The sequence below is a fragment of the Eschscholzia californica genome, unplaced genomic scaffold (genome assembly GCF_041429995.1).
Source record: "Eschscholzia californica isolate CP2 unplaced genomic scaffold, dmEscCali1.0.p SCAF_1, whole genome shotgun sequence".
Lineage (NCBI taxonomy): Eukaryota > Viridiplantae > Streptophyta > Magnoliopsida > Ranunculales > Papaveraceae > Eschscholzia > Eschscholzia californica.
In genome coordinates, this window is record NW_028238198.1 from 34,318,478 (window position 1) to 34,344,383 (window position 25,906).

Here is a 25,906-nt window from a genome sequence, read left to right on the forward strand (position 1 = left end):
AGATTGACATCCTCCAAAAAAAGGTTATAATACTAAATCATTTTTTTTTTAAATTATCGCTCAATTGAAAAACTAATTGTGTATTTGTGTTCAGATTATAATAATATCCACATTTATATAATTATATATGTTATTACTAAGACTAAAATCATATAAAATAACGATTTTAACACAAAATTACCATATGAAAAAAGGTAGTTTAACTATCTAATAAGACAATGTAACATATATATAATGTTATATGTATTCATCGGTAGAATTATATAGGTGAGTTACAGAGAGAAACAAACTACACACATGACACATAACACATTAGCACATGACACATATCACATTAAAATATGACACATTACAATTTGCCACTTAATGTCAAATATTAAAAATATTTTTAGGATTGACCCAAGTTAAAGAACGTTGGAGAACAAGAGTCTTGGAGATAATAAGAGAGAGGAGGTACAATAATATATTAATATCTATTGCATTAAAAAGAGAGGGAACAAAAGTTAGAGAAAGAAAGCAATACTATAAAGGTACTATATATTCCATTTTTTTTTTGTTGAAAACGATACATTAGATTAAATTAATATTCCATTACAATATTGCTTAGATAAAAAGTAAGGAACATGCTTCCACTTCATCTCACGATTCTTCCTCCTAGCCCACTTGGCAAGAAGATCAGCCTTGGAGTTTTGAGCTCTCTTCGTATGATGGAATAGGATGTTGTCGAGCTTTGTTATCATCTTTTGAATTCTATGGATATGGATCTTGGATTGCCACTTTATAGCTTGACGATGATCTTGGATATGCTTTATGAGGTTATGGTTGTCGCTTTCAATGATGACATTTTGGTATTCTCGATCTATCGCCCATTTGATACCATTGAGGATGGCGATTGCTTCACTCTCTTCACAATTTCTGGCCCTGGAAACATAAGCGTCCGCTTCAATGAATTTTGCTTCTGAGTCATGGACTACTAGTCCCCTTCTGATATAGGTGTTGATAGCAGTGTAAGAGGCATCTACATTAATCTTCGGATAAGATTCACTCGGGGGCTTCCACTTTTCGACCTTCTTCATATTTGTATTGGAGATCTCTAGCTATTTTTTCGGGTAACTAATAATAGTATTAATGATATTTTTAGTATCGGCATTGACATTCTTGAGACAGCTGTCACATCTAGCTTTCCAAATTATCCACAGTATAGTAGCGAATTGAGTTTTGTTTTTATTATGACATCTATGATGATCGTTATTCCACGTGAAAATCCATTCCTTGATAGATTTAATGTTTTCAGAGATGATATTAAAGTGGAACCAAATATTTTTTGCTATAGGGCAGTATAGAAGAGCATGCTTTAAGGTTTCAGTGTAGGGGCACACGTGGCAGTTCAAATTGTTTCCTATATATTTACCTATTCGGTCTTTGACCGGTAAAGCGTTGTGATAAATTTTCCATAAAAATAGCTGAATTCGTGGGAGGACCGGGAGTTTCCAAATAAAATTTCCAGTTTAACTGATCGAGGTTAGGGGTCAAATTAGCCCTTCTCAGGTGATTGTACAAAGATTTAACCGTGAAATTTCCGGACTCAGTCAGAGTCCATCTAATTTCATCTTTTCCTTCCCTACAAATAGGAATCACTTTAATTAAATTTCTCGTGGGTTCATCAAAATTTTCCGCGAGTAGATTTTCAATCCACTCATGGTTTATAATAAGTTGTGAGACAGTCGTGAGATTGGAGTTATGGTGGTTAGGGATGGGACTCGATATTGAGGGGATCCAATTATCCTGCCAAATCTTTATATTTTCTCCTGTGTGAACTTCCCATATGTTAAGATTATTTATAAGGTGAAAAGTTTTGCATATGTTTTTCCAGATCCATGAGTGGTGCTGTTTGACTTCTCCTGGATTATCTGTGTTAGGGTAATATTTAGCTTTTAAGACTTTCACCCAGGCTGCATTTGGGTTCGTCTTAATTCTCCATGCTTGTTTACTTAACATTGCAATATTATCTATGTCCGGCAGATGAATACCCAGGCCTCCCAAGTCTTTTGGGAGACATATAGATTTCCACGCTTTAGTGCATATACCTTTTGACTTACCCCACCAGAACGACTTTTGCAAAGTCGAGATGCACTTGCTTATGCCCTTCGGAATGGCGAAGCACTGCATCTAGTATCAGGGTACTGCCGCTGCGATTGCCGAGATGACTAACGTGCGACCTGCTTGGGAGAGGAACGCGTTGTTCCACTTAGAGAGTTTATGATTAATTTTTTCTACTAAATCATTGAACACTCTGGTTTTTTGAGGACCTATGAACAGTTGCGCTCTCAGGTATTTCTCCGAGGTAGACGCATATTTTACTTTAAGAGATTTCATAATCATTCGTTTGAATTTCGGATGGGAGTTTCTTGAGTAGAAAATATTAGATTTCGAGTAGTTTATCATTTGTCCGGAGGCTGACCCGAAAGTATTGAGGATATTTTTAAGATTTGCAACATTTTCTGGAGAGCTTCGGCCAAAAATAATACAGTCATCTGCAAACAGAAGGTGGTTGATTTCACAATTGTTGTTGTTGCTCGGAAAGCCATTAAATTTTCCGTTCTCATCTTCCGCATTAATGAGTCTGCTAAGACCTTCCATTGCTAGAGTAAACAAGAAAGGAGAGAGAGGATCTCCCTGTCTAATTCCTCTAGAGGGAATGAACGTCTTGTTGGGGCGCCCGTTTATGAGAACAGCCATGGAAGAAGTCGAAATGCAATTGTGAATCATATTCGTCCATTGATCCGAGTAGCCTAATTTTCTCATAATGCTGGTTATGAAGGGCCACTCAATTCTGTCAAAAGCTTTTGACATATCAATTTTGAGACCAAAGTATGTTTTTGCCCCTTTCATCTTTTTATAAGAATGGATAATCTCTTGGCCTATAATAATGTTATCGGTAATTTGTCTCCCCGGGACATAAGCCGCCTGAAACGGGGAAACAATATTATCCAGAGTATTTTTGAATCGATCCGCTAAAATTTTCGTTATAATTTTGTACGTGGCATTAAGTAGGCTAATAGGCTGGAAGCCCGCCGGAGAAATCGGAATGGAAGTTTTAGGGATAAGACAGATGTGGGTATGGTTAGTTCCGGCCGGGAGGACCGTCGACTCAAAAAAATTCCAAACCAACATGTAAATGTCACTACAAACTGTATCCCAGTTAGCTTCAAAGAAAAAGTGAAGGAAGCCATCCGGACCGGGAGAAGCCTCATTTTTCAACCATTTAATGGCTAAATCAATTTCCTCGTGTTTCGGTTGCCTAGTGAGATAATGATTTTGTTCGGGGGTGATAGTAGGTTGGAAAAGCTGGAGAATCTTCTGATTGTTTTCCGGAAAGGTGGAAGTACTGATGTTGAGAAGATGAGATACAAAGATGTTTTGAATGTCCGTGATGTTTTCTTGCCATTCGTCGTTATCATCTTTGATAGCCAGTATACGATTTCTTCCATTTCTTTGAATTGCCTGAGAATGGAAATATTTGGTATTCTTGTCACCCACGGTGATAAAATTATTTTTGGATTTTTTTTCCAAATACTTTCTTGTTGTGTATATAATTCTTCTAACCTCAGATTGAGGTTTATATACTCCTCCCGATTCTTGCACTCCTGAATGGATGTAATAATATTACTAATCTTGTTTTCAATATTCCCGAATACCGTAGTATTCCAATTCGTTAGGTGCTTACTCAAGTTTTTAAGGTTGGTTTGAATATTATTTTCCATATAGTCCTTATCTTCATTGGCCCATTTATCAGCAATGAACTCATGGCATTTTGGATGCGACATCCAGGTGCGCAGGAATTTAAAAGGTTTTGCTTGAGAATGTTTAGACTCCTGGTTAGACAAGAAAATCAGAAGATGGTCAGATCCAACCGAGTCCAGATGAGTAATTCCAGAGGAGCTGAAAAGTTTAAACCAGGGGTGATTAGCCAGAGCTCTGTCCAAACGTTCTTGAATAAAATTATCCCCAAATTGTTTGTTATTCCATGTAAACGGGTTTCCTTTGAAACCTATGTCCATAAGCTCTAGATTGTTGATGATGTTGGAGATCTTAGGGATGATAGAATTAGTAGCGTGATTACCTCCCTTTTTCTCCTTGTGGTCCAGAATGACATTTAGGTCCCCTATCACCACCCAAGGATAGTCCGGCCCCGGGTTAAGGTCTCTAAGTTTCTTCCAAGGTTTAAGTTTGTTGTTATGATAAGGACTACCATAGAAACCCGTAATAATGAGGTGGTTATTTGTGTGATCATCCTTCATATCCATATGGATAATGTGATTGTCCGAGTAAGTAATGATAGTATTTAAATGGTGCTTCCAGAACATAACAAGTCCTCCTGCTTTATTATTAGGCTCGACGAAGTGATTGGCGTAATGTTTGCCAATTCTAATATGTTTGTTAATCTGAGTAGAATGGTTTTTTGTCTCCGACAGAAATATGATATCAAGATTGTATTTGTTGATGAGTTGTAAAAGATGCTTCTTGGTGTTGAAAGAATTTATGCCCCTAACATTCCAACTTAATATTGTGGGACTATCCATCGAAGGAGCCGCTATAGACATAATAGCAGCCTTTATGTCTATCCTCAAACCAGCCTAGACGAGAAAAAATCCACCTATACTAAAAAAACACCAAACCAGAGACAGCAGAGCAACATTTGAGGAGAAAGAAAATAGATAGGACTGACCCAAAAGAACTAAAGAAGAGAAAACAGAACTGAAACAAAATACTAACACCCAAACCCTATTAGCTAAGACCACACCAAGAAAAGGAAAGAGACTGTGACCAAATTAAAAAACTAATCAAAAGCAACCAAAACAGAATAATAACAAACTATGATCACTGTTCCATCCACTAAACAAACTAATTACAACGCATGACCATCAAAAACTAAAAGCTTATGCTCTAATCTATACGAGAAGAAAGCTTAGAAACAGTAATCATATCACACTAACAGACTAATTACACCAAAAGAAACTACCAACCCACATAAACACAAAAAGGAACTAAAACACAGAGGACAACTTGATTAATCAGCTAGACTAGGCTGTTCATCAGTACCATCATCACGAGCATTAGAGGAGTGACCAGGGGATTCAAGAAAAGAATCCGAGAGCTTGTGCCTCCTGCGTTCTTCTTGGCTATCAATCGATTCAAGAGGGGGGAAATACCAACTAGGTGGAATAGCATTAGCTTGATCGTAAGCCACTAGGGCTCTCCCATAAGATGAAATTCCACGAAGATTTTCCCCCTAGAACTGGTGCACAGACCCTGCTCTTTCAGTTTTTTGATACCATGATGACTAAACTCCCCTTCCTTAATCTTGACTTCCATCAGAACCTCAGACTCTTTACGTTTACCCTTATGCTTATGAGCATCCATGTGAGAAGAAGGCTCTATCTGTTGTCCCTGAGAAGGAACAACTGATATAGCCCAGTTACTAGGATTAATTGGAACAGGCTCACTAACATCCATGGGAGACATTGAAGTTCTCTTACTAGGTCTGATGCATGGTGAGGCAGGATGCTCAATGATACGACAAACATGACATATAGCCTTGGGAAACCTCAAATAACTAAAATTGATAGGTTTCCCTCCATCAGTGAGGACATCATACATAAACTGGATTCTGATCAGAGAGTTAGGTACCATGCTGAAGTTCTTCGGCTGAATCTGTATAATATAACCCATGAAAATAACCTCTAGATCTTGTTTGTTCTGAATAGCCGATGGCAGGCCAGCAAAGCTGCAGCACATAGGCTCACACATTAACTCATGTACTTCATCTCCTAAAGGGAAGTCCACCTCTTGCATCACCACTAACCATCCTCTAATAATCCACGACCTACCTTGATTAATCTCATTCATCACTATCTGACTCCTCGGTTTAACAACAAAGTGATTTGGTCCAAATAAGGCTTTGTTAATAGCACACTCTCTAAAGAACTGTGACTGAGCAGATAAATGCTTCCTGATGAAGCCAATACCAAAGTCATAAGGACAGCAAAGTCTAGCAATGAACCCAGCAGAGATTTCTTGAAGATCCTTGCTCACAGAAGGCTTGGGGTAAGAAATAGTGACCTTACCATATTCTGAAATGTTCATCTGGACAGACATCTGATGGGTGAGGTTATCAATACTTAGATCTCGAGAGTGAGTCGACATTAACCAGAGAAGGAATAAGATGAGGATATGAAGTGAGATTTGAGGATATAAAGAGAGAATGAAGAGGTGCAGACTAATAAGGATGCAACGATTATGTGGGTGGTTGTGGTTTATCATCATTACTTCAAGAGAGAGAGAATAAACGAAGGTAACTTAGTCAGAAGGTGAAAAGATAATCAGATCTAGGGAAACCGCGATCAATCCATGCAATCATCCACTTGTAAACCAACCAGAGGGAAACCAATCGAGTAACACCCAGGGAGAGGAAAACGAGAGAAACCCACGCACGCTCAACTCCGGTTAATGAACAACCTAATCTAAATTAATTTATTTTTGACATATGTATACAATGCACAAGATGAATCTAGAAGAAATTTAAGAGAGAAGTTAGAAAGACTTACTTGGTAGCTGGATTAATCCGGGAATCGATGCTTCTTCTCGAAAGTTGTGGCTTGGATTCTAACAAAGACTCTTCGTCTTTTGTCCTGATAGATTGTCAAACTTTATAGAGCTATCTTAATTAACGCAGGGGTATAATGGAATAAAAAGCTTTGGATCTAATGATTATTGGTGGTTGAGATTAGGATTATCCTATTGCATGTGAGTGAGGGAATTTCTAAGATCAAGATCTTGATTCTCTATGGTAATGGTTTAGGGTTTCGTTCAGGGAGAAAGGAGAGGGAAGTCGATTTTCGTCGCTGACGTCACTCGACTCATTCTCTCTCCTCAAAAACCCTCTATCCTTTACTCCTCAGTAATTTTTTTTTAATTATAACTATTCCATTTTTGTTACTCAGTAATTTTTTTTTTTATTATAACTATTGACAACCAGATAATATTTGGGGCCTGGATAAAATGGGGGCCCCGTGCCGTGGCACCATTTTACCTACGCCCCTGAAGACCGTAGTTCGAATCTTATTATTTCACGACTTTTGTCTTTGGGTTGTGTACATAATTTGGTGGAACTGTGCAAATGATGGGAAAGACTTGGGTCGTGTGCTAGTAGGATTGTTTAGTCACAGAATAGCGGCTATGCCAGGTTAAGCAAGGAAATGGTAGAGAGAGCAGATAAGAGGGGAGGATCTTCGAGGTTCACCCATCGAAGATTTACAACGACTAGAGAAATCGCTTGAGACAGGCTTGGGTCGTGTACTAGAAACAAATGTTTCTTATGGTATATTTTTTGTTACGTTCTTATTAATAGGATTATCATCAGTTTCATACTTAGTGAATTTCAATTGGTTTGCGGGTGACCGAATACAGAAAGAGATTGACATCCTCCAAAAAAAGGTTAGAATACTAAATCATTTTCTTCAAAATATCGCTCAATTGAAAAACTAACTGTGTCTTTGTGTTTTGATTATAATAATATCCACATTTATATAATTATATATGTTATTACTGAGACTAAAATCATATAAAATAACTATTTTAACACAAAATTACCATTTGAAAAAAGTTATTTTAACTATCTAATAAGACAATATAACATATACAATGTTATAGGTATTCATCGGTATAATTATATAGGTGAGTTAGAGAGAGAAACAAACTACACACATGACACATAACACATTAGCACATGACCCGCATCACATTAAAATATGACACATTACAATTTGTCACTTAATGTCAAATATTAAAAATATTTTTAGGATTTACCCAAGTTAAAGAACGTTGGAGTGTAAGAGTCTTGGAGATAATAAGAGAAAAGAAGTACAATAGTATCTGTTGCATTAAAAAGAGAGAGAACAAAAGTTAGAGAGAGAAAACAATACTACAAAGGTACTATATATTCCTATTTTGTTACTCAGTAAATATTTTTTAGTTATAACTAATGACAACCAGATAATATTTGGGGTCTGGATAAAGTGGGGCCCCGGTGTGGTGGCACCATTTTACCTACGCCCCTGAAGATCGTAGTTCAAATCTTATTAATTCACGATTTTTGTCTTTGGATTGTGTACATAATTTTGTGGAATTGTGCAAACATTAGGATAGACTTGGGTCGTGTGCGAGTAGGATTGTTTAGTCACAAAGTAACACCTATGCCAGGTTAAGCAAAGAAGTGGTAGAGAAGAGCAGATGACAAGGGAGGATCTTCGAGGTTTAACCATCGAAGATTTACAACGACTAAAGAAATCGCTTGAGACAGGCTTGGACCGTGTGCTAGAAACAAAGGTTTCGTATGATATATTTTTCGCTACGTTCCTATTAGTAGGATTATCATCAGTTTCATACTTAGTGAATTTTAATTGTTTTTTCGGGTGACCAAATACAGAAAGAGATTGACATCCTCCAAAAAATGGTTAGAATACTAAATCATTTTCTTCAAAATATCGCTCAATTGAAAAAGTAATTGTGTCTTTGTGTTTAGATTATAATAATATCTACATTTATATAATTATATATATTATTACTGAGATTAAAATCATATAAAATAACGATTTTAACACAAAATTACCATATAAAAAAAGTTATTTTAACTATCTAATAAGACAATATAATATATATAATATTATAGGTATTCATCGGTAGAATTATATAGGTTAGTTAGAGAGAGAAACAAACTACACACATGATACATAACACATTAGCACATGACGCATAGCACATTAAAACATGACACATCACAATTAGGCCAATTAATGTCAAATATTACAAATATTTTTTGGATTTACCCAAGTTAAAGAACGTTGGAGTGTAGGAGTCTTAGAGAGACTAAGAGAGAGGAGGCCCAATAGTACCTATTGCATAAAGTGGGGCCGATGAGATGGCACCCTTTATCTAAGCCCCTGAAGACCATAGTTCGAATCCTATTATTTCATGACTTTTATCTCTCAGTTGTGCACATAATTTGTTAAAATTGTGCAGATGTTGGGAAAACATGTTGGTGTTGATTCTTTACAAATTAATGAAAATATATGGGATTTGCGCATGAAGAAGGTCAGTCCTCTGACTCCGTCATCACCACCATCTCCGCATGTAACTCTTCTACTGGTGGTGTTCTTCCTGGAGACTACAATGACAACTCTGTTACCTCTCTCAAATTGGGGTAAATTCACACATCACTACCATCTTAGGTTAGGGAGGTGATGTTGTCTAAGTATATAAATCTCACAAAAAGTTGTATATCATTATAAAGGAATGAGATTTATCTTTATTTATGGTTTTTGAGACTATACAAGTATTTTTGTTTGGAGTGGTAAGAGGTATAATCTTCCACCCTAGAGGTAAGGGTTCGAGACACGCTGAACAATTCAAAAAAAAAAAGTATTTTTGATTTTGACGTTCTTAAATTTATTTAAAATAAATATTCTGAAAAAACTTTTAGTCTATTATATAAAGCACAATATTTTGTGTTGACTAGGGCAAACCAAAAGATAAAGCCAACCATTTGTTTCGTTCTCTTATAAATCTCGGCCTTTTGATCTATTACTTACCTAAAAGAAATGAAAACTGGTTCACCCTCTCTCTAAATTTATTATACAAACCCAACCGATTGTAAATTATGACCGTTAAGTTCTTCATCGTCAGATCTCAAATCTTAAATCTCAACGTAAAATCAATTTATTGTATATCAATGACCAATTAATTATATACTAAGGGGAAAAATGACCTTCCCAATTCTCATAACTTTCTGATAAAAATAACATTAATCTAATCAATTACCATTATGAATCCATAACTCCCCAAAATTAATGAGAAAAAAACGACCTTCTCCATTCTCGTAACGTTCCTATCTCATCTATATAAATCTCCTCACCATTCTTCATTTCAATTTAGTTGCATTTCACAACATTTTCTTGAAGGAGTTGAAGGAGATGTCCTTCGACCAAGGTGACAATGCGAACAATTTGTCGGATAGGATAATTGATGTGGAAGATCATCAAGTCCGATTGATTTAGGGATCGTAGAGTTGTAGCTAGAGACCAACTACGATCGTCGAATTACGAAGTAATTCGCGGCTAACTTCGATCGGATCCTACAACGGGTTACACATAAGAGTGACAAATTGATCTAGGATATGACTAGTGGGAGTGAGATATAATCATGGGAGTGTCCCATAAACATATCTCATAGGCCTAAAAAGGAATTAGGCAAAGATAGTACAAAAAGGCCAAAAACAGGGTTTTTGGGCCTAGACCGATTCGGGCACTTTTAGGCCTCGGATTGGGCTGATTTTTGGAGGGACGTTTCCTTATGTTATGAACATTAAATCTGCCAATTTTGGCTGGTTTTGGACGTCATCTCCTTAGGGAATTGAGAAAATACCAATAGTTGCTATTTTCGACTATTTCCCTAAATCTTATTCTAAAGGGTGTTTTGGGAAACCTAAAAGGAGGTGGATTCTTATTAGGGTTCTATATAAACACTCTTAGGGCAGAGAATAAGGTGTGGAATTTCTCTCTAAGCTTTCTTACTCTACCACATCAAGTAGAGAAGAGAAAGTGAGCTAATTCCCATTAACTATCTATCTAGTCAAGAAGAAAGGAGTTCTTCTTCCAACCACCATTGGTGTGCTAGCTATACAACAAGGTGGGAGATCAAATTGATTGCTCGTGTCCCAAGTAGAGGAGCTACACTTGAAGCTCTTGATCTTCTCATAAGCAATTGGAAAGGTTCGAGGGAAAACTAGCGAATAAGGTATTTATCTTTCTAGTTTTAATTAATGATTATCATAGGCTTATGCATGTGATCCTGGGAATACTAGTGTAGACATGGGATGTCTTAATTCCGCTATAAACACTAGTAGAAGGGTGTAAAACCCAACAGTGGCGTCAGAGCCTCTTGCAATTAGCCTATCTTATCTAAGTTTTGGACCAATTCCATGCTTTTCTAGATAGATTATTGTGTTTAAAAGTGTTTTGAACACAAAATTTTGATTAATTTTGAATAAGATTCAAGTATTTGTCAAAAGATTTCAAAATTTGTTCTTGAAAAGAGTTTCAAAACCTAAAATTTTGATCCAAATTAGTTTGAATAAGAGTTGTTTTTAAGTTTTGGAAACTTGTGAAAAACAAAATTTGGAAATTTAGAATTGTTCTAAAAAGAATTTGAAATATTTTAGAAGTGTTTCAAATTTTGGAAATAGCAATTTAGAATTGCAACACAAAAAAAAAAAAAAAAAAAAAAGGGGAGAAACTATTGAGTTTTTAGAAACTCAATAGGTCCGGCCAGGAAGCTTCCTGGCCGGACCAGTAGCCTGAAGGACGCGTCTGGGAGACGCGTCCCAGGTTACTGATGGATGCGTCTGGGGACGCGTCCAGCTAATCCAGGTCGCGTCTTCCAGACGCGACCAGTAGCTACCACCAGACGCGTCTTGGAGACGCGTCTGGGGTCCTGGGTGTCTCGGACTGAATCCGAGACACCTAGTGCTGGTCCGGTCCAGCACCAGATGCATCTAGGACGCGTCTGGTGCTTGGACTAGCGTCCTGGCTCCGGCCAGGACGAGATCAGGCCTATTGGCCTCGGCTCGGACATGCCGGCCCTATGGGCCGTGCCATGTCCGGACCTTGTCCGGGCCCCTTTTTGGGCTTGGGCCGGGACTTGTCTAGGACTTATCCCGGGTCTTTTCAAGGCTTTTCGGACCACGAAAAGGGACCACTATTCGAGTGGGAGTTTTATCCAAATTTCCTCCCAAATTCCAATCCAAATATTTCCGAAATAAACCCGGGCCATTCAAAGCCCAAACGGAATTTCTCTTTAAAATCAGATTTTAAAATCAAACCAAGACGCACCATTAGTCTAATCCTTTGATGTAGACTTAAGGTACGTACATGACATATGGATGTCGACAAAAGTATCTCCCGGATATACATGCATATATAATTGTTAGCCTTGAAATATATTATATGATTGCATGTGATGTGAATGCGGAAACTAGTATGGCCATAGAAAGTATTTCTTATTTTTGTTTTGAGCACGGATGGGTGCCTAATTTGTAATAATTTTAATTTTCAAGTTTACACGATCTGCGAATCGTTTGAGTCTTGTAATTAGAGTTTAGGGTTTATGAGTCCATTGAAGAAGCTCAAGGAAGGAGTCCTAAGGTGAGTGGGAGAAATCAATGGAGGTTCAAAGATGGAGATCTAGACGAACCAAAAAGACGAAACAAGAAGCAAACCAAAGGAGATTAGATCTTCTAGGTTAGGGCCATACTAGGATCCATATGTGCTTGATTTACTTTCTCGCGCGCATTTACTTACTTATTTACGCTTTATGTCGTGGATGTTAGTTAGGCTAATTAGTTCACTAAAGCGAACGCCAGACTAGCGTAAAAGTCCCTAAAAGTAATCTTGAGTACAGTGCCTATCCAAATTAAGACACTCCTTGCGCCCTTGTTCGAGGAAGGTGGGTCGGCCTTCGCAGAGTACCTCCTCTACCTTGGGACATTGCGGGTAGGCCTATAGAAGAGGCCTACATGTCTAAATGGTTCTACTCAACGAGATCAGCAAGAGAGTCTTGGATACTCGAGGCAAAAGGATGGATTTTACACTAAACATGTAATCCATCAACCGAGAATCATACGGTATGATCAGTGAAAGTGTTCACTCACCTAAATCAATGGGAATTAAGGGCAGGGCCCTAGTCCGCTTAATCCTTGAGAGATGGGATCTCGGAATCGCATTATTCATCTAGGGACATGTTTTATCTTGAATAATGTGGCAAAAACTTAGAACTTTTTGCAAAAATTATCGAATGTAATACTTAGCAAAATCCTTTTTCTGTTTGATGTAGTTTTACTATGGCAAAAATCAATCTTTTCAACCTATGTTCAATCCTTGATGAGGACAAATTGAACATGGATAACTTCCTTGATTGGGAAAAGAGATTGAGAAGTGTTCTCAAGTCTACAAACAAAGAAAGCGTACTGGATACCCCTATTCCAAGAATAACTGCGAACTCAAAGGTTGAGGAACAAAAGCAGGCCAAAAGTATCCGGATGAAATCAATTTCAGTAACTTGCCTTATGTTGGCAACCATGGAGCCTAATCTTCAAAAGAGATTCAGGAAAATGGATGCGCACACAATCATCCGTCGATTAAGGGACATATCCCGAAACAAATCACGGTTGAGGAAGTACGGGACTTCCAAGGCAATCCGGAGAGGCATTGGAATGTCTGAATCAGAGAAAGAACTTCAACTGATTCAGAAGAACAAAAGGAAAAAGGAAGGAACTCGCGATTCCGACCAAGGTATCTATGTTATCGAAGTTAACTTAGCAAATACATTTGATTCTCAATCCTGGGTATTCGATACCGGATGTGGTGCTCATATCATTTATGATGTGCAGGGCCTTAAGGGAATCAAGTATTTATATGGAAGGGAGCTTGTCCTACGAGTAGCAAATAGAGCAACGGTTGCTGCGAAAGCTGTAGGAACATTCAGTCTACCTTTAGAAACTGGTCTAGTTTTAGAACTTCATAATTGCTATTATGTACCCTCTATATCTAGAAACATTATCTCTGTCTCAGAATTAGACAAAGAGGGATATCACCTATTAATAAAAAACCAGCGTTGTTCTTTATACAAAGGTGAAATGTTTTATACCAGTGCTAAGCTATACAACAGTCTCTATATTACGAATATTGAGAACGAAGTCTTCAACATAGAAACCAATAGGCTACGGTCAGATGATTCAAATCCAAGTTACCTTTGGCATTGTCGTTTGGGTCACATTAACATGACACGCATGAAGAAGCTCCATGAGCATGGACTTCTAGGTTCGTATAATTTAGAATCATATGACACATGCGAATCGTGTTTAATGGGTAAAATGACGAGGTCTTCTTTTAAAGGAAAAGGAGACCGAGCCAAAGAACCCTTGGAACTCATACATACAGATGTATGCGGACCAATGAGTACTCCGGCGAGAGGTAACTATGGCTACTTCATCACGTTCACGGATGACTTCATTCGTTATGGTTACATATACTTGATGAGGCATAAGTCAAACAATTTCAGAACGAAGTAGAGAATCAACTTGGCAAGAAAATAAAAGCCATTCGATCCGATCGAGGTGGTGAATATTTGAGTCAAGAATTTGACGATCATCTTAGGAGTTGTGGTATAGTATCTCAACTCACTCCGCCAGGAACACCCCAGATGAATGGTGTTTCTGAAATGAGAAATCGCACCTTGTTAGACATGGTTCGATCTATGATGAGTTTAGCAAATCTTCCAAACACGTTCTGGGGGTATGCTCTAGAAACGGCTGCTTTCACACTTAACCGAGCTCCGTCAAAAGCTGTAGAAAAGACGCCATATGAGTTATGGTTTGGAAAGGTTCCAAAGCTGTCTTTTCTCAAAGTCTGGGGATGCGAAGTTTATGTAAAACGTTTACAAGGAGACAAACTCGCACCTAAATCAGACAAATGTCTCTTTGTGGGCTATCCAAAAGAGACAAGGGGTTACTACTTCTACCACGAATCTGAGAACAAAGTGTTTGTTGCTCGAGATGGTGTCTTCCTTGAAAAGGAATTCCTTTCCAAACAGACAAGTGGGAGAAATGTAGATATCGATGAAATTCGATATGAGCAACAAATAAACACAGATATAGAGATATCAAGAGGTTTAGCGGCTCCTATCTATACACAAAGTATGGAAGAGGAAAATGAGGTCGAGAGAGTACCTCCCGCTCAAGTCGAATTAAATTCGCAGGAGACATCTCAACTAGTTGAGAACACTCCAAAAGTTGCTCAGGCCCCTCGTAGATCTCAAAGGCTCCAGGAATTATCTCAGAAAACAGATATCCTACTGTTAGAAGATAATGAGCCGAGTACCTACAACCAAGCTATGACGAGCCCCGACTCCGAAAAATGGCTAAAAGCCATGAGATCGGAAATGGATTCCATGTCAGAAAATCAAGTATGGAACTTGATCGATTTGCCCGATGGAGCAAAACCAATCGGATGCAAATGGGTTTTCAAAGTAAAAACTGACAAGGATGGAAACGTTAGCGTTTTCAAAGCTAGACTCGTGGCGAAAGGATACAAACAGATTCATGGTATAGACTATGATGAAACCTTTTCACCTGTCGCAATGCTTAAATCCATTCGGATCATTCTAGCAATTGCAGCTCATTATGATTATGAGATTTGGCAAATGGATGTCAAAACCGCCTTCCTAAACGGACACTTGGAAGAGGATGTGTACATGACACAACCCGAAGGTCTTGTAGATTCCAAAAAATGCTGGAAAAGTTTGCAAGCTTAAGAAATCCATTTATGGACTCAAGTAAGCAAGCCGGAGTTGGAATCTTCGATTCGATGAGAAAATCAAAGAGTTTGGATTTCTCAAGAATGCAGAAGAATCTTGTGTTTACAAGAAGGTTAGTGGGAGCGACCTAGTTTTCTTAGTCCTTTATGTCGATGACATATTAATCATAGGAAACAATATTCCAATGTTGGAATCAGTTAAAGACTGGCTTCGGAAATGCTTCTCTATGAAGGACTTAGGGGAAGCAGAATACATATTGGGAATCAAGATCTATAGAGATAGATCAAGGAGGATGATCGGACTTAGTCAAGAAACTTATATAGATAAGATTCTTCAACGGTTCGAGATGACAAACTCCAAAAGAGGATTCCTTCCCATGTCACATGGTATGGTGCTTAGCAAAGATCAGTGTCCTAAGAGTCCTGATATGCTAGCACACATGATGAAAGTACCCTATGCTTCGGCAATAGGATCAATCATGTACGCCATGATCTGCACTCGCCCAGACGTCTCATATGCTTTGAGCATGTGTAGCCGTTACCAATCAAATCCAGGCCAAGCGCACTTGCACGCCGCCAAGAATATCCTAAAGTACCTAAAAAGGACTAAGGATCATTTCCTGGTATATGGCGGGGAAGATACACTAAAAGTTGTAGGCCATGTGGATGCAAGCTTTCAAACGGATAGAGACGACTTCAAATCACAATCTGGGTTCGTCTACTGTCTGAATGGAGGAGCGGTATGTTGGAAAAGTTCCAAGCAGAGCACAGTTGCAGACTCTACCACTGAAGCAGAATACCTAGCGGCCTCAGAAGCTGCAAAGGAAGGAGTTTGGATCAAGAAGTTCATGATAGAACTTGGTGTCGTACCTGGCATGGAAAAGGGCGTGACTCTCTATTGTGACAACAACGGAGCAATAGCCCAAGCCAAGGAACCAAGAGCGCACCAAAAATCCAAACATATCCAAAGGAAGTACCACTTGATTAGAGAAATCATAGAAAGAAAAGATGTGGTAATTTGCAAGGTTCATACGGATGATAACGTTGCAGATCCGTTGACCAAACCGTTACCTCAGCCCAAACATGATTCACACATGAGGGACATTGGTATAAAGCGCATTGGGGAATGGCAACAAATGTAATTTGGATTCATAAAAGAGTTTATGTGCCTAATTACTTACATTCGATAAATAAAATAAAATAAATTTTATTTTGTCCTTAGAATTTGGTTTGGTATTTTAAGAGACAGTCCACACGATAAAGAAAACGCTCCGAGTAGGCTTGTCAGATACGTGATCTGATGAATGAAATCCTACTAAGTGAACTTGGAGTGATTCATTATCAATTCCCTAGTCCAGGTCATTGCATGGACAACAATGACTCACGAAGACTAGTACGGGAGTCGATGGGATAGCGCAGTTTCATGGGCTATAGGAATAGTGTATTCGATTCGACTACGTGAGTGCATAATAGGGATTATACACTGGAATAACCCTCAACATGAGAAGTTCATCCAAAGAATGATGAAATCGTCAAACTTCTCATAAAGACAAGATTGAAGAGATTCCTCAAAACATGAGTGCTCAGCTCATCTTATGTAAGGAATGTCTGACTTTGGTTCCGTTAAACGCCGCGCCGTAAAAGGAGGTTATAAAGGCGGATACTAGGAAGGACAGGATAGACATGAAGTTGAGTGGGAGCGCAAGAATGGATTATGTCCTCCTAACCATGTTAGGATGCAGTGTCCTCGGGCCACTTGACGAGCAGCAACTGAAAATGCATGGTCGTGCTCAAATGGATTAAAAGTTAATCATTTGTTTAGACAGTTGTACTCGAGATCAAGAAAGTCTGAATAACGTGACGTATCAGATGGGATACTAAGTGACATGGGAATCGAGCATTGTACTTGTTCTAAGTCCAAGTGGGAGTCTGAAGGAGTTGAAGGAGATGTCCTTCGACCAAGGTGACAATGCGAAAAATTTGTCAGATAGGATAATTGATGTGGAAGATCATCAAGTCCGATTGATTTAGGGATCGTAGAGTTGTAGCTAGAGACCAACTACGATCGTCGAATTACGAAGTAATTCGCGGCTAACTTCGATCGGATCCTACAACGGGTTACACATAAGAGTGACAAATTGATCTAGGATATGACTAGTGGGAGTGAGATATAATCATGGGAGTGTCCCATAAACATATCTCATAGGCCTAAAAAGGAATTAGGCAAAGATAGTACAAAAAGGCCAAAAACAGGGTTTTTGGGCCTAGACCGATTCGGGCACTTTTAGGCCTCGGATTGGGCTGATTTTTGGAGGGACGTTTCCTTATGTTATGAACATTAAATCTGCCAATTTTGGCTGGTTTTGGACGTCATCTCCTTAGGGAATTGAGAAAATACCAATAGTTGCTATTTTCGACTATTTCCCTAAATCTTATTCTAAAGGGTGTTTTGGGAAACCTAAAAGGAGGTGGATTCTTATTAGGGTTCTATATAAACACTCTTAGGGCAGAGAATAAGGTGTGGAATTTCTCTCTAAGCTTTCTTACTCTACCACATCAAGTAGAGAAGAGAAAGTGAGCTAATTCCCATTAACTATCTATCTTGTCAAGAAGAAAGGAGTTCTTCTTCCAACCACCATTGGTATGCTAGCTATACAACAAGGTGGGAGATCAAATTGATTGCTCGTGTCCCAAGTAGAGGAGCTACACTTGAAGCTCTTGATCTTCTCATAAGCAATTGGAAAAGTTCGAGGGAAAACTAGCGAATAAGGTATTTATCTTTCTAGTTTTAATTAATGATTATCATAGGCTTATGCATGTGATCCTGGGAATACTAGTGTAGACATGGGATGTCTTAATTCCGCTATAAACACTAGTAGAAGGGTGTAAAACCCAACATTTCTCTCTAAACCAATAAGGATAACAAGGCGTCATCTTCTTTTTTTAGTTGTTTCTCGTAACCAATTTGCTTAAAGCAATTACTGTAATGGTCATAAACAATATAGATCTCAATGTCAATATTGTTTAAGCACGACAGGTTACAACGTCTTTTGGCTGAGAGAACGATAATCGTATGATTGAATACAACCAAATGGGCGGTTGAAATTTTAAGTGTAATGAAAGCATAAACAAAAAATTATAGGATAAGTAACAGCAGAGGATGTGAAAATTGGAAGATGTCATTTTTTTTTTTTATAGAATTTGTATGTTATGTCTCAAGTTTGTTCACTTCACTATTACTTTTCTCCCATAGTTGTTGTTAACTTAGTGTAATACTATCTCTTTGCCGATAACTTATATTGTTATATATGAATCTATTGTAAAACACTAATTCCTACGTAGTTTAGTTTTTTCTATCAACGTTACTATATCATTTTTCGGGTAATTAAAATTTGATTATTTAGATCAAGAGAAATTGATAGCTTCATGATAAAGAATTCGTGTTTATCGTAAATAGACATGTCTAGAATAGTTTGATTTTGAGAATCATACAGATATTGAATCATAATCTTTATTGTTAATGTTTTGTTATTCCTTCACTTTATTCAGATAGTTGTCATTGTCTCTCTCTTGTTATTGTGTTAATTATCTTCACATGTTCCGGTTTTTCTTACTCTCCTCTTCTTATTGTAATTGTTTTTATTCAATTGAACTATTTCATTTTCTAAATCCATAAAATTGTCTAATTTCCTCGCATATCACGATTACAAAGTTTTGCGTGCCCTACAGGCACGAGTTATACCTAGTAACTAACTATAACAATATAACGACCCTAATCAAATACACACGAACGTGAATCACGTGTAAGAGAAAATTCTCTCATTTAAAAAATGAAGAATGAACATAAGTTGGTTACTAATTAATATTCTCTTAATTTTAACAAATTAGCATTAGATCAAGTTGAAATTGTAAATTATTATATGAATGTGTCCGGACATGTATCAAGAACACATATATGTTTGTATGTGCTTCTATTGATTGGTGAACATCCGACAATGATGCTTCTGCAACCATAAAATCGAAAGTTCTAATATTAATTGAAATTGTACTGTCTTAGCCACTAACAAACTTAATTTAATTAATATTCTCCTTTAATGATGTATTTTGTTAGATGAAATCAATGTTGACTGGTGAGAGCATTTCTACTGAAACACTTAAATTCTAAAATTTAGAGTGTCACTTAGATTTTTAGAGTATTTGTTAAAAAAAAACCCCATCAATGGGACATTCTATTTGACACTTCATGGTGATGTGAGAGCATTTATTCAAGAGACTCTCAATAGATATACTCTAAAATTAAGGTGTCTTCTTGAGACTCTCTAATTGTCACTCGAAAATTAAACCAATACAATCTCTTGTTTTATAACTATTTTTTCGCTATTAAATTTAAGATGACATGTGTATTAAGTAGAAATATTTTAGAGATCTCTCAATTGGAGACTAAAAAAAGTTTAGAGTGTTTCTATATTACCACTTAGGAAAGAAAATCTTCAATGACACTTAACAACTAAGGCTTTTAAAGTTTTTTTTTAGAGTGTCCCGTTGGAGATGCTCTCGTATTAGCCGATTGAATAAATGGAAGTCTTTGGTATAGATATACATATAATCAGGCTAAATAGTATAGAGATATAGACAAAAGATATCTTTTTTTTTTTTAAGATTTTAGGTCTCTGTACCATAAAAGAGATATTGTTTTTATCGATTGAAAATATATTGTTCATAAAAAAAAACGATTGAAAATATACAATTTTTTTTCTTAAAGATCAGAAACTAAAAATAAAAAAAATAAAAATATATCAAAGCTCTTCTTATGCTTTAATGTTCTTCTTCCCATTATTTATTAATTGACAGTAACCATACAGACAACTTTTGAAGTACAAAATAATTGTTAGCTTAGATCACAATAACTTATAATATAATTTGTGGAAGAGCACTCCCCAAAAGAACCCTAAAGAGACAAATATTCCTAATTTACAACCATGTTTAGTACAACATAATTGTTGTGAAGGAATCTATGCTAGTATAACAGGAAAACTGTTATATGAGTAATAGTTTTCCAATAAAACAGTATAGCACACAAAAATATACAAACAAAAATAAAATATTCAAACATTAATAGATAGAAGATATTCTTCGTCACAAGATATTCTTCGTCATTAACTTGTTTAAAACCAGAAGGTCATTTATTTTATCTATATACTCGCTTGTCACCGCTGTACACAAATAGAAAATAATACCATCCAAAATCAATGTTCGATAACATATAGTTCAACACACAATATAAGCAGATGCTTTTGACACATTCTATTATATCATCATGTACATATCTACCACAAACTAGTACATGTTCAAACTTTGATATTTCAACTATGGAACTAAATTTTCATACCTTCATAAATCTCTCTTCAACCCTACCAAGACTTGGCTTCCAATGATTTTGTTCATTTGAAAACAACTCTCCACTATTTGCAGGAGAAATTTCCTCATATATCTCTTTACCTTTACTGCTACCGTTACCGTTACTGTTACCGTTATTTCCGATACAAAGATCCATTATCTTTTCAGCAGCTTCAATTCCATCTTTACTATCTTCAACTAATTTTTCAACTTGAGATTTGGGTAATCTCAATTTAATCCTCCTGACTGTTGATCCACTCACTTCCTCTGTTTCATCAAGAATGAAATTTTTTGAATTCAAGATTGTTAAATCTGAAATTGATCTTCTTGATAATTTCAGAGTCTCTAATCTATCTTTAGCTGTCATATTTATACCTGATCTTACTCTTCTTGGTACTCTTTCTTCTGTAACTTTTGGTAATTCAACTAAAAAGTAGAGTCTTTTAGGGTGTAATTGTTGATGTGATTGTAATGGTTTTGCTCTAATACCAAAATGTTTAACTGCTTCTGATTCAATAAGAACATGATTTGGGTAATCTTTAATTACTTCTTGAACAATGATTGGAGTTTTAATCTTGAATGTTTCTCCATCCACTTTCATTATTTTTGCTCTTCTTCTTCTTCCTCCTAAACTGTTACCCATAGATTAAATCTTGGTTTATCCACTTCTCTCTCTCTCTACACTTTGTTGGGTAAAGGGTTTCTGAATGGGTTGATGGAGTGGAAATAAATATAAGAGTGAAAAGCTTGTTAGTTGTTGTTTATAGTTCTGGCCTTAAAAAGTGAGGGTCAAAATAAATGGCTTAAAAAGAAGAATATTTAGCTCATGAGTGACTATCTTCTTTTTAAAAGTAAAGGTAGTACCGGCCTACTAGATCAGTTTATTTCTTTTATTTTATTTTTAGGAAACAAGATTTCTATTGATGGGAGCGTTATGCGCGCCGCCGTTGTTACTTAGGGTTTTAGGCGCGCTTGGACTCTTCATACTCCCACGGCTAGGCTAGTCTGAGGGCACTCGTATTGGGCCTAGTCCATGTGTGGGCTTGAACATAGACCAGTCTAAAGCCCATGTGTAGTGCGAAGAGTGAAAGAAGGTTTGAGCAAGGTTGCACTCGTCGCGCTCCCACGGACTAGGCGAGTCTGAGGACACTCGGACTTGGTCTAGTCCATATTGGGCTTGAACAACACAGACTCAGGTCAGTCTAAAACTCATGAGGAGTGCGAAGAGTGAAAGAAGATCTGAGCAAAAAGGTGCACCTCTAGAGGCACTCTCTATTGAGTTGCATCATTGGGTTCAAGTACAAGAGTCTGTTTTAATAAATAAGGATTCAGGAATATATTTCTATCAAACGTACATATTAGATAAAGTATAGAGGCTCTTTTTGCAAAATTTATCTACCCACAGGCCACAGATAAATATCTCTATTTACAAAGACAAAAGAGAAACTATCAAAAGAAGACCATTAAGGCCTTAAAGCTCTCAGGATATGACTGGAGTCCATTGAGCTTGAGCTTGCTTCCGGTTATGTCAACTATTTATTTTGCATCAGTTCAACTATCACATTTATGAAATTTATCGCCATGGCTAACGATAAGGTTTGAAGTGACCTTGTGGCTTCCCCTTCTATTACTGTCCTACAGAAAATCGAGATTGACTCAGTTCAATAGATGTTCTCCGAGCAACTCTTGCTTTTAGATCAATTTTAGTATTGTTTTCGCGTGAAAGAAATGTCAAAATTAATTTTTACAAAAGCACTTAGGAGGCGGAGCCCAAATTTTGGTTGTCCTAGTTGAGGTCCTCATTTCCAAACGAATGCTTTTAAGCATTCTGTTAACAATAGAGAGATGAAGGAGAGATGAAGCAGAGATGAAGCATGGCTAGGGTTTCTCAGAGAAAGGGAAAATGAGATTAGGTTTTAAGAAAACCTTATATACTTCAACCCTAGTCACTCGATCAAAGTCAATAAGATGAGACTCAACTCAATTGTGTCTTGTGAAGACTAAAGGCAGCCACTCAATGAAGTCTGGAGGCAGCCACTTGATGAAGTCTGAAGGCAGCCACTAATCTGAAAATGATTAAAGAAGTTGTTAGTAGCTAATAACTAATTCTAGTTTAGGTAGTTATAACAAAGTCTGTTATAATAACAGAATTCTATCTTTCCTCTCTCTAAAGTGTATAAATACACATTGTAATCTCAATTACAACTATTGGAAATAAAATTGGAGTTTGAGTAAATTCTTATTACATGGTATCAGTCTAGTGTTAGATCCTCATTTAGGGTTTTGCTCAAGCTCAAAGAACAATCACAAAATTTAACATCTCGAAAGATCAAACATCAACAAAAAGAAGATCAAATCAATTAAAAGATCATAAAGAAGAAGATTGATTTACAAAATAATCAACAAGATATCAAAATTAAAGGTTACTTACTATTTTTTCATCAAGATCACTAGCATTTATCAATGGCTTCCGCAATTCAAGGTATTCTCCCACCTATTTCTGCTGTCACTAACTTCATCACTGAAAAATTGGATATTTTAACTATCTCATGTGGCGAGATCAAGTAGAAACAATGTTAAAAACCTATGAACTCATAGGTTTTGTTAATGGTTCAATAGAAGAACCACCTCAATTAAAGTTCATTCAAGGAATTGAACAGGTAAATCCTGATTTCCAACAATGGAGATCAAGAGAAAGTTTTGTCATGTCCTATCTTAAAAGTACTCTTTCCAAATCAATTTATTATGACATTTACGGTTTACAATCTGCAAAAGACATATGGGAGTATCTTGACCTAACTAATAATGAAGGATTAGAATCAAAGAAAGATCAATTAAGAAGAAAATTGAAAAATTTAAGGAAAGGTGATGCTTCAATAGCTGAATATTTGAGAGAAATTAAACAAATTTCAGACTCTTTAATGACAGTTCAAGATAAAGTTTTTGATTCAGAGCTGGTCAGAATAGCTATTCATGGTCTTCCATCTGAGTATGATCAATTCACCATTGCTTTAAGAGCTGGTAATGAGTTTTTGTCTCTAGCTCAACTAAAATCCAGACTCATACAACATGAGCAATGGCTATCAAATAAGGATTCTATTCATGAGGTTTATTATATAAACAAAGTGAATCAGAAACAAGTCTCAAAGGGCAAACCTTCACCAACATTTTATAGAAATCAAGTTTATAAGAAGAATACCTCTGTTACTGCACCAAGTACTCAAAATAGGAGTAATAGGGCAGAAGACTTTGATTTTACCTCTGTTCCTTGTGGTATTTGCAAGAGATGGGGCCATTCAGCAGGTGTCTGTTACTTTAGATACAAACCAAACAAATCTCAATCTGGATATCACACTGAAGAGCATTTATCATCACAAGATCATATTATTGATCCAAATTCTAAAGGTTCCACATCTTTTCCTTATGAGGAAAACTCTCTACTTGAATGCCACAATGCTATGTTGTTCAATTATGGACACAGTGATGATGATGATGTATTTCAAGAGTGTCACACAACCATAGAATGTGCTAACCCTGAAGATATCTTTCTAGACTGTGAAAATTATGATCTTAACTCAGATACTCATTCAGATACATGCTATGTTGCAAGTTCTCAGTCAGACTTATCAATTTTTAAAGACAAAGCTTGGTTGGCTGACACAGGAGCCAGTAGTCATATGACTTATGCTGCTGAAAACCTTATTTCCCCTCAAAATTACAAAGGGTCAGAGGCTGTTATGGTTGGAAGTGGTAAATTTCTACCAATAGAAAGCACAGATACTTCTAAGCTCTCCACTTCCACTTGTGTATTTGATTTAAACAAAGTATTATGTATTCCAAATCTAAAGAGGAACTTACTCTCTATTTCAAAGTTCACAAAAGATAACTCAGTTTCTGTTGAGTTTATGTCATGGGGTTATAGTATTAAAGACATTTGGTCCAAAAGTATTTTGGCTGAGGGACCAGTCAAAAACAATCTCTATCCTATTGAAGTACAACAAAATTTCTGTCCAGATAGGTCTGAGTCAGCTCATCTAACTCAGACTGCATTGCCCTATGATACCTGGCATGCTAGGCTAGGTCATTCTCATCATGGTGTTGAATCAACTAAGCAAGGAAAATAAGATAGTGCTATCCACAACAAGTATTAAGAAATTTTGCAAGTCATGTGAATTGGGAAAGAGCAAATGTTTACCCTTTTCTACTTCCAGCAGCACCACCAATACTCCTTTACACTTGGTGCACTGTGATATTTGGGGACCAGCCCCTATCACTACTCCAAATGGTGCAAAATACTACATATTATTTCTAGATGATTTCAGTAGGTATAGTTGGATTTATGCTATGAAAGTCAGATCTGATAGTGTGAAATGTTTTCAACACTTCAAATCCACAAATGAAAATCTTCTCAAGGTGAAGATTGTTTACTTTCAATCTGATGGTGCGCCTGAACTACAAAAGGGAGAATTCAAGTCTTTTTTGGATTCCAATGGCATTATTTTCAGGAGTTCATGTCCTTATACCCACAGCAAAATGGAAAAGCAGAGAGAAAACACAAACATATCACAGAATTGGGTAATACTCTCTCTTTTCATTGTTCTTTACCAAAATATTTGTGGTTTGATGCTTTCAACACTGTTGTTTATATCATTAACAGACTACTCACAACCACACTTAATGGTTTATCACCTTTTGAAGCACTTTTTCATATGACACCTGATTATTCAAATCTTAGGATATTTGGGTGTGCTTGCTATCCTCATCTAGGTGATCTTAGAAGGGATAAACTTAGTCTCTAGAGTGTTCAATGTATCTTTTTGGGATATAGTAATGAGCACAAAGGTTATAGGTGCTATGACCCTATCACCAAAAGACTCTATATTTCCAGACATGTTACTTTTGATGAAGGTAACTTTTCATATACCAGCATCTCTAAGCAACAGTCTAGGTGTGATCAGAATATTGAGCCATTCATTTCACTACCATTACCACCTCTGATTACTGAACAACCCTCAAACCAAGAATTAGGTTCATCTAGTATATTACCTAGCCCACCAGCTAATTCTGGTTCTAGGGAGCTA

General features: G+C 36.9%; 2 protein-coding genes across 2 annotated transcripts; both read right to left on the reverse strand.

The window, feature by feature from the left end:
* Positions 1 to 575: 575 nt before the first annotated feature.
* LOC147566306 (uncharacterized) lies at positions 576 to 1,076 on the reverse strand. Its single transcript, XM_086654091.1, has one exon. It carries the CDS (start codon positions 1,074 to 1,076, stop codon positions 576 to 578), a length of 501 nt encoding a protein of 166 aa, XP_086510217.1.
* A 19,370-nt stretch (positions 1,077 to 20,446) lies between these two features.
* LOC147566307 (uncharacterized protein At1g66480-like) lies at positions 20,447 to 21,580 on the reverse strand. Its single transcript, XM_086652788.1, has one exon. The coding sequence runs from the start codon at positions 21,466 to 21,468 to the stop codon at positions 20,812 to 20,814; it is 657 nt and encodes a 218-aa protein (XP_086508914.1). The 5' UTR covers positions 21,469 to 21,580; the 3' UTR covers positions 20,447 to 20,811.
* Between the last annotated feature and the right edge of the window lie 4,326 nt (positions 21,581 to 25,906).

Excerpts from the sequence above, each read along its gene's own strand:
- LOC147566307 (XM_086652788.1), bottom strand. The coding sequence starts at position 21,468 with ATGGGTAACAGTTTAGGAGGAAGAAGAAGAAGAGCAAAAATAATGAAA.
- LOC147566306 (XM_086654091.1), bottom strand. The coding sequence starts at position 1,076 with ATGAAGAAGGTCGAAAAGTGGAAGCCCCCGAGTGAATCTTATCCGAAG.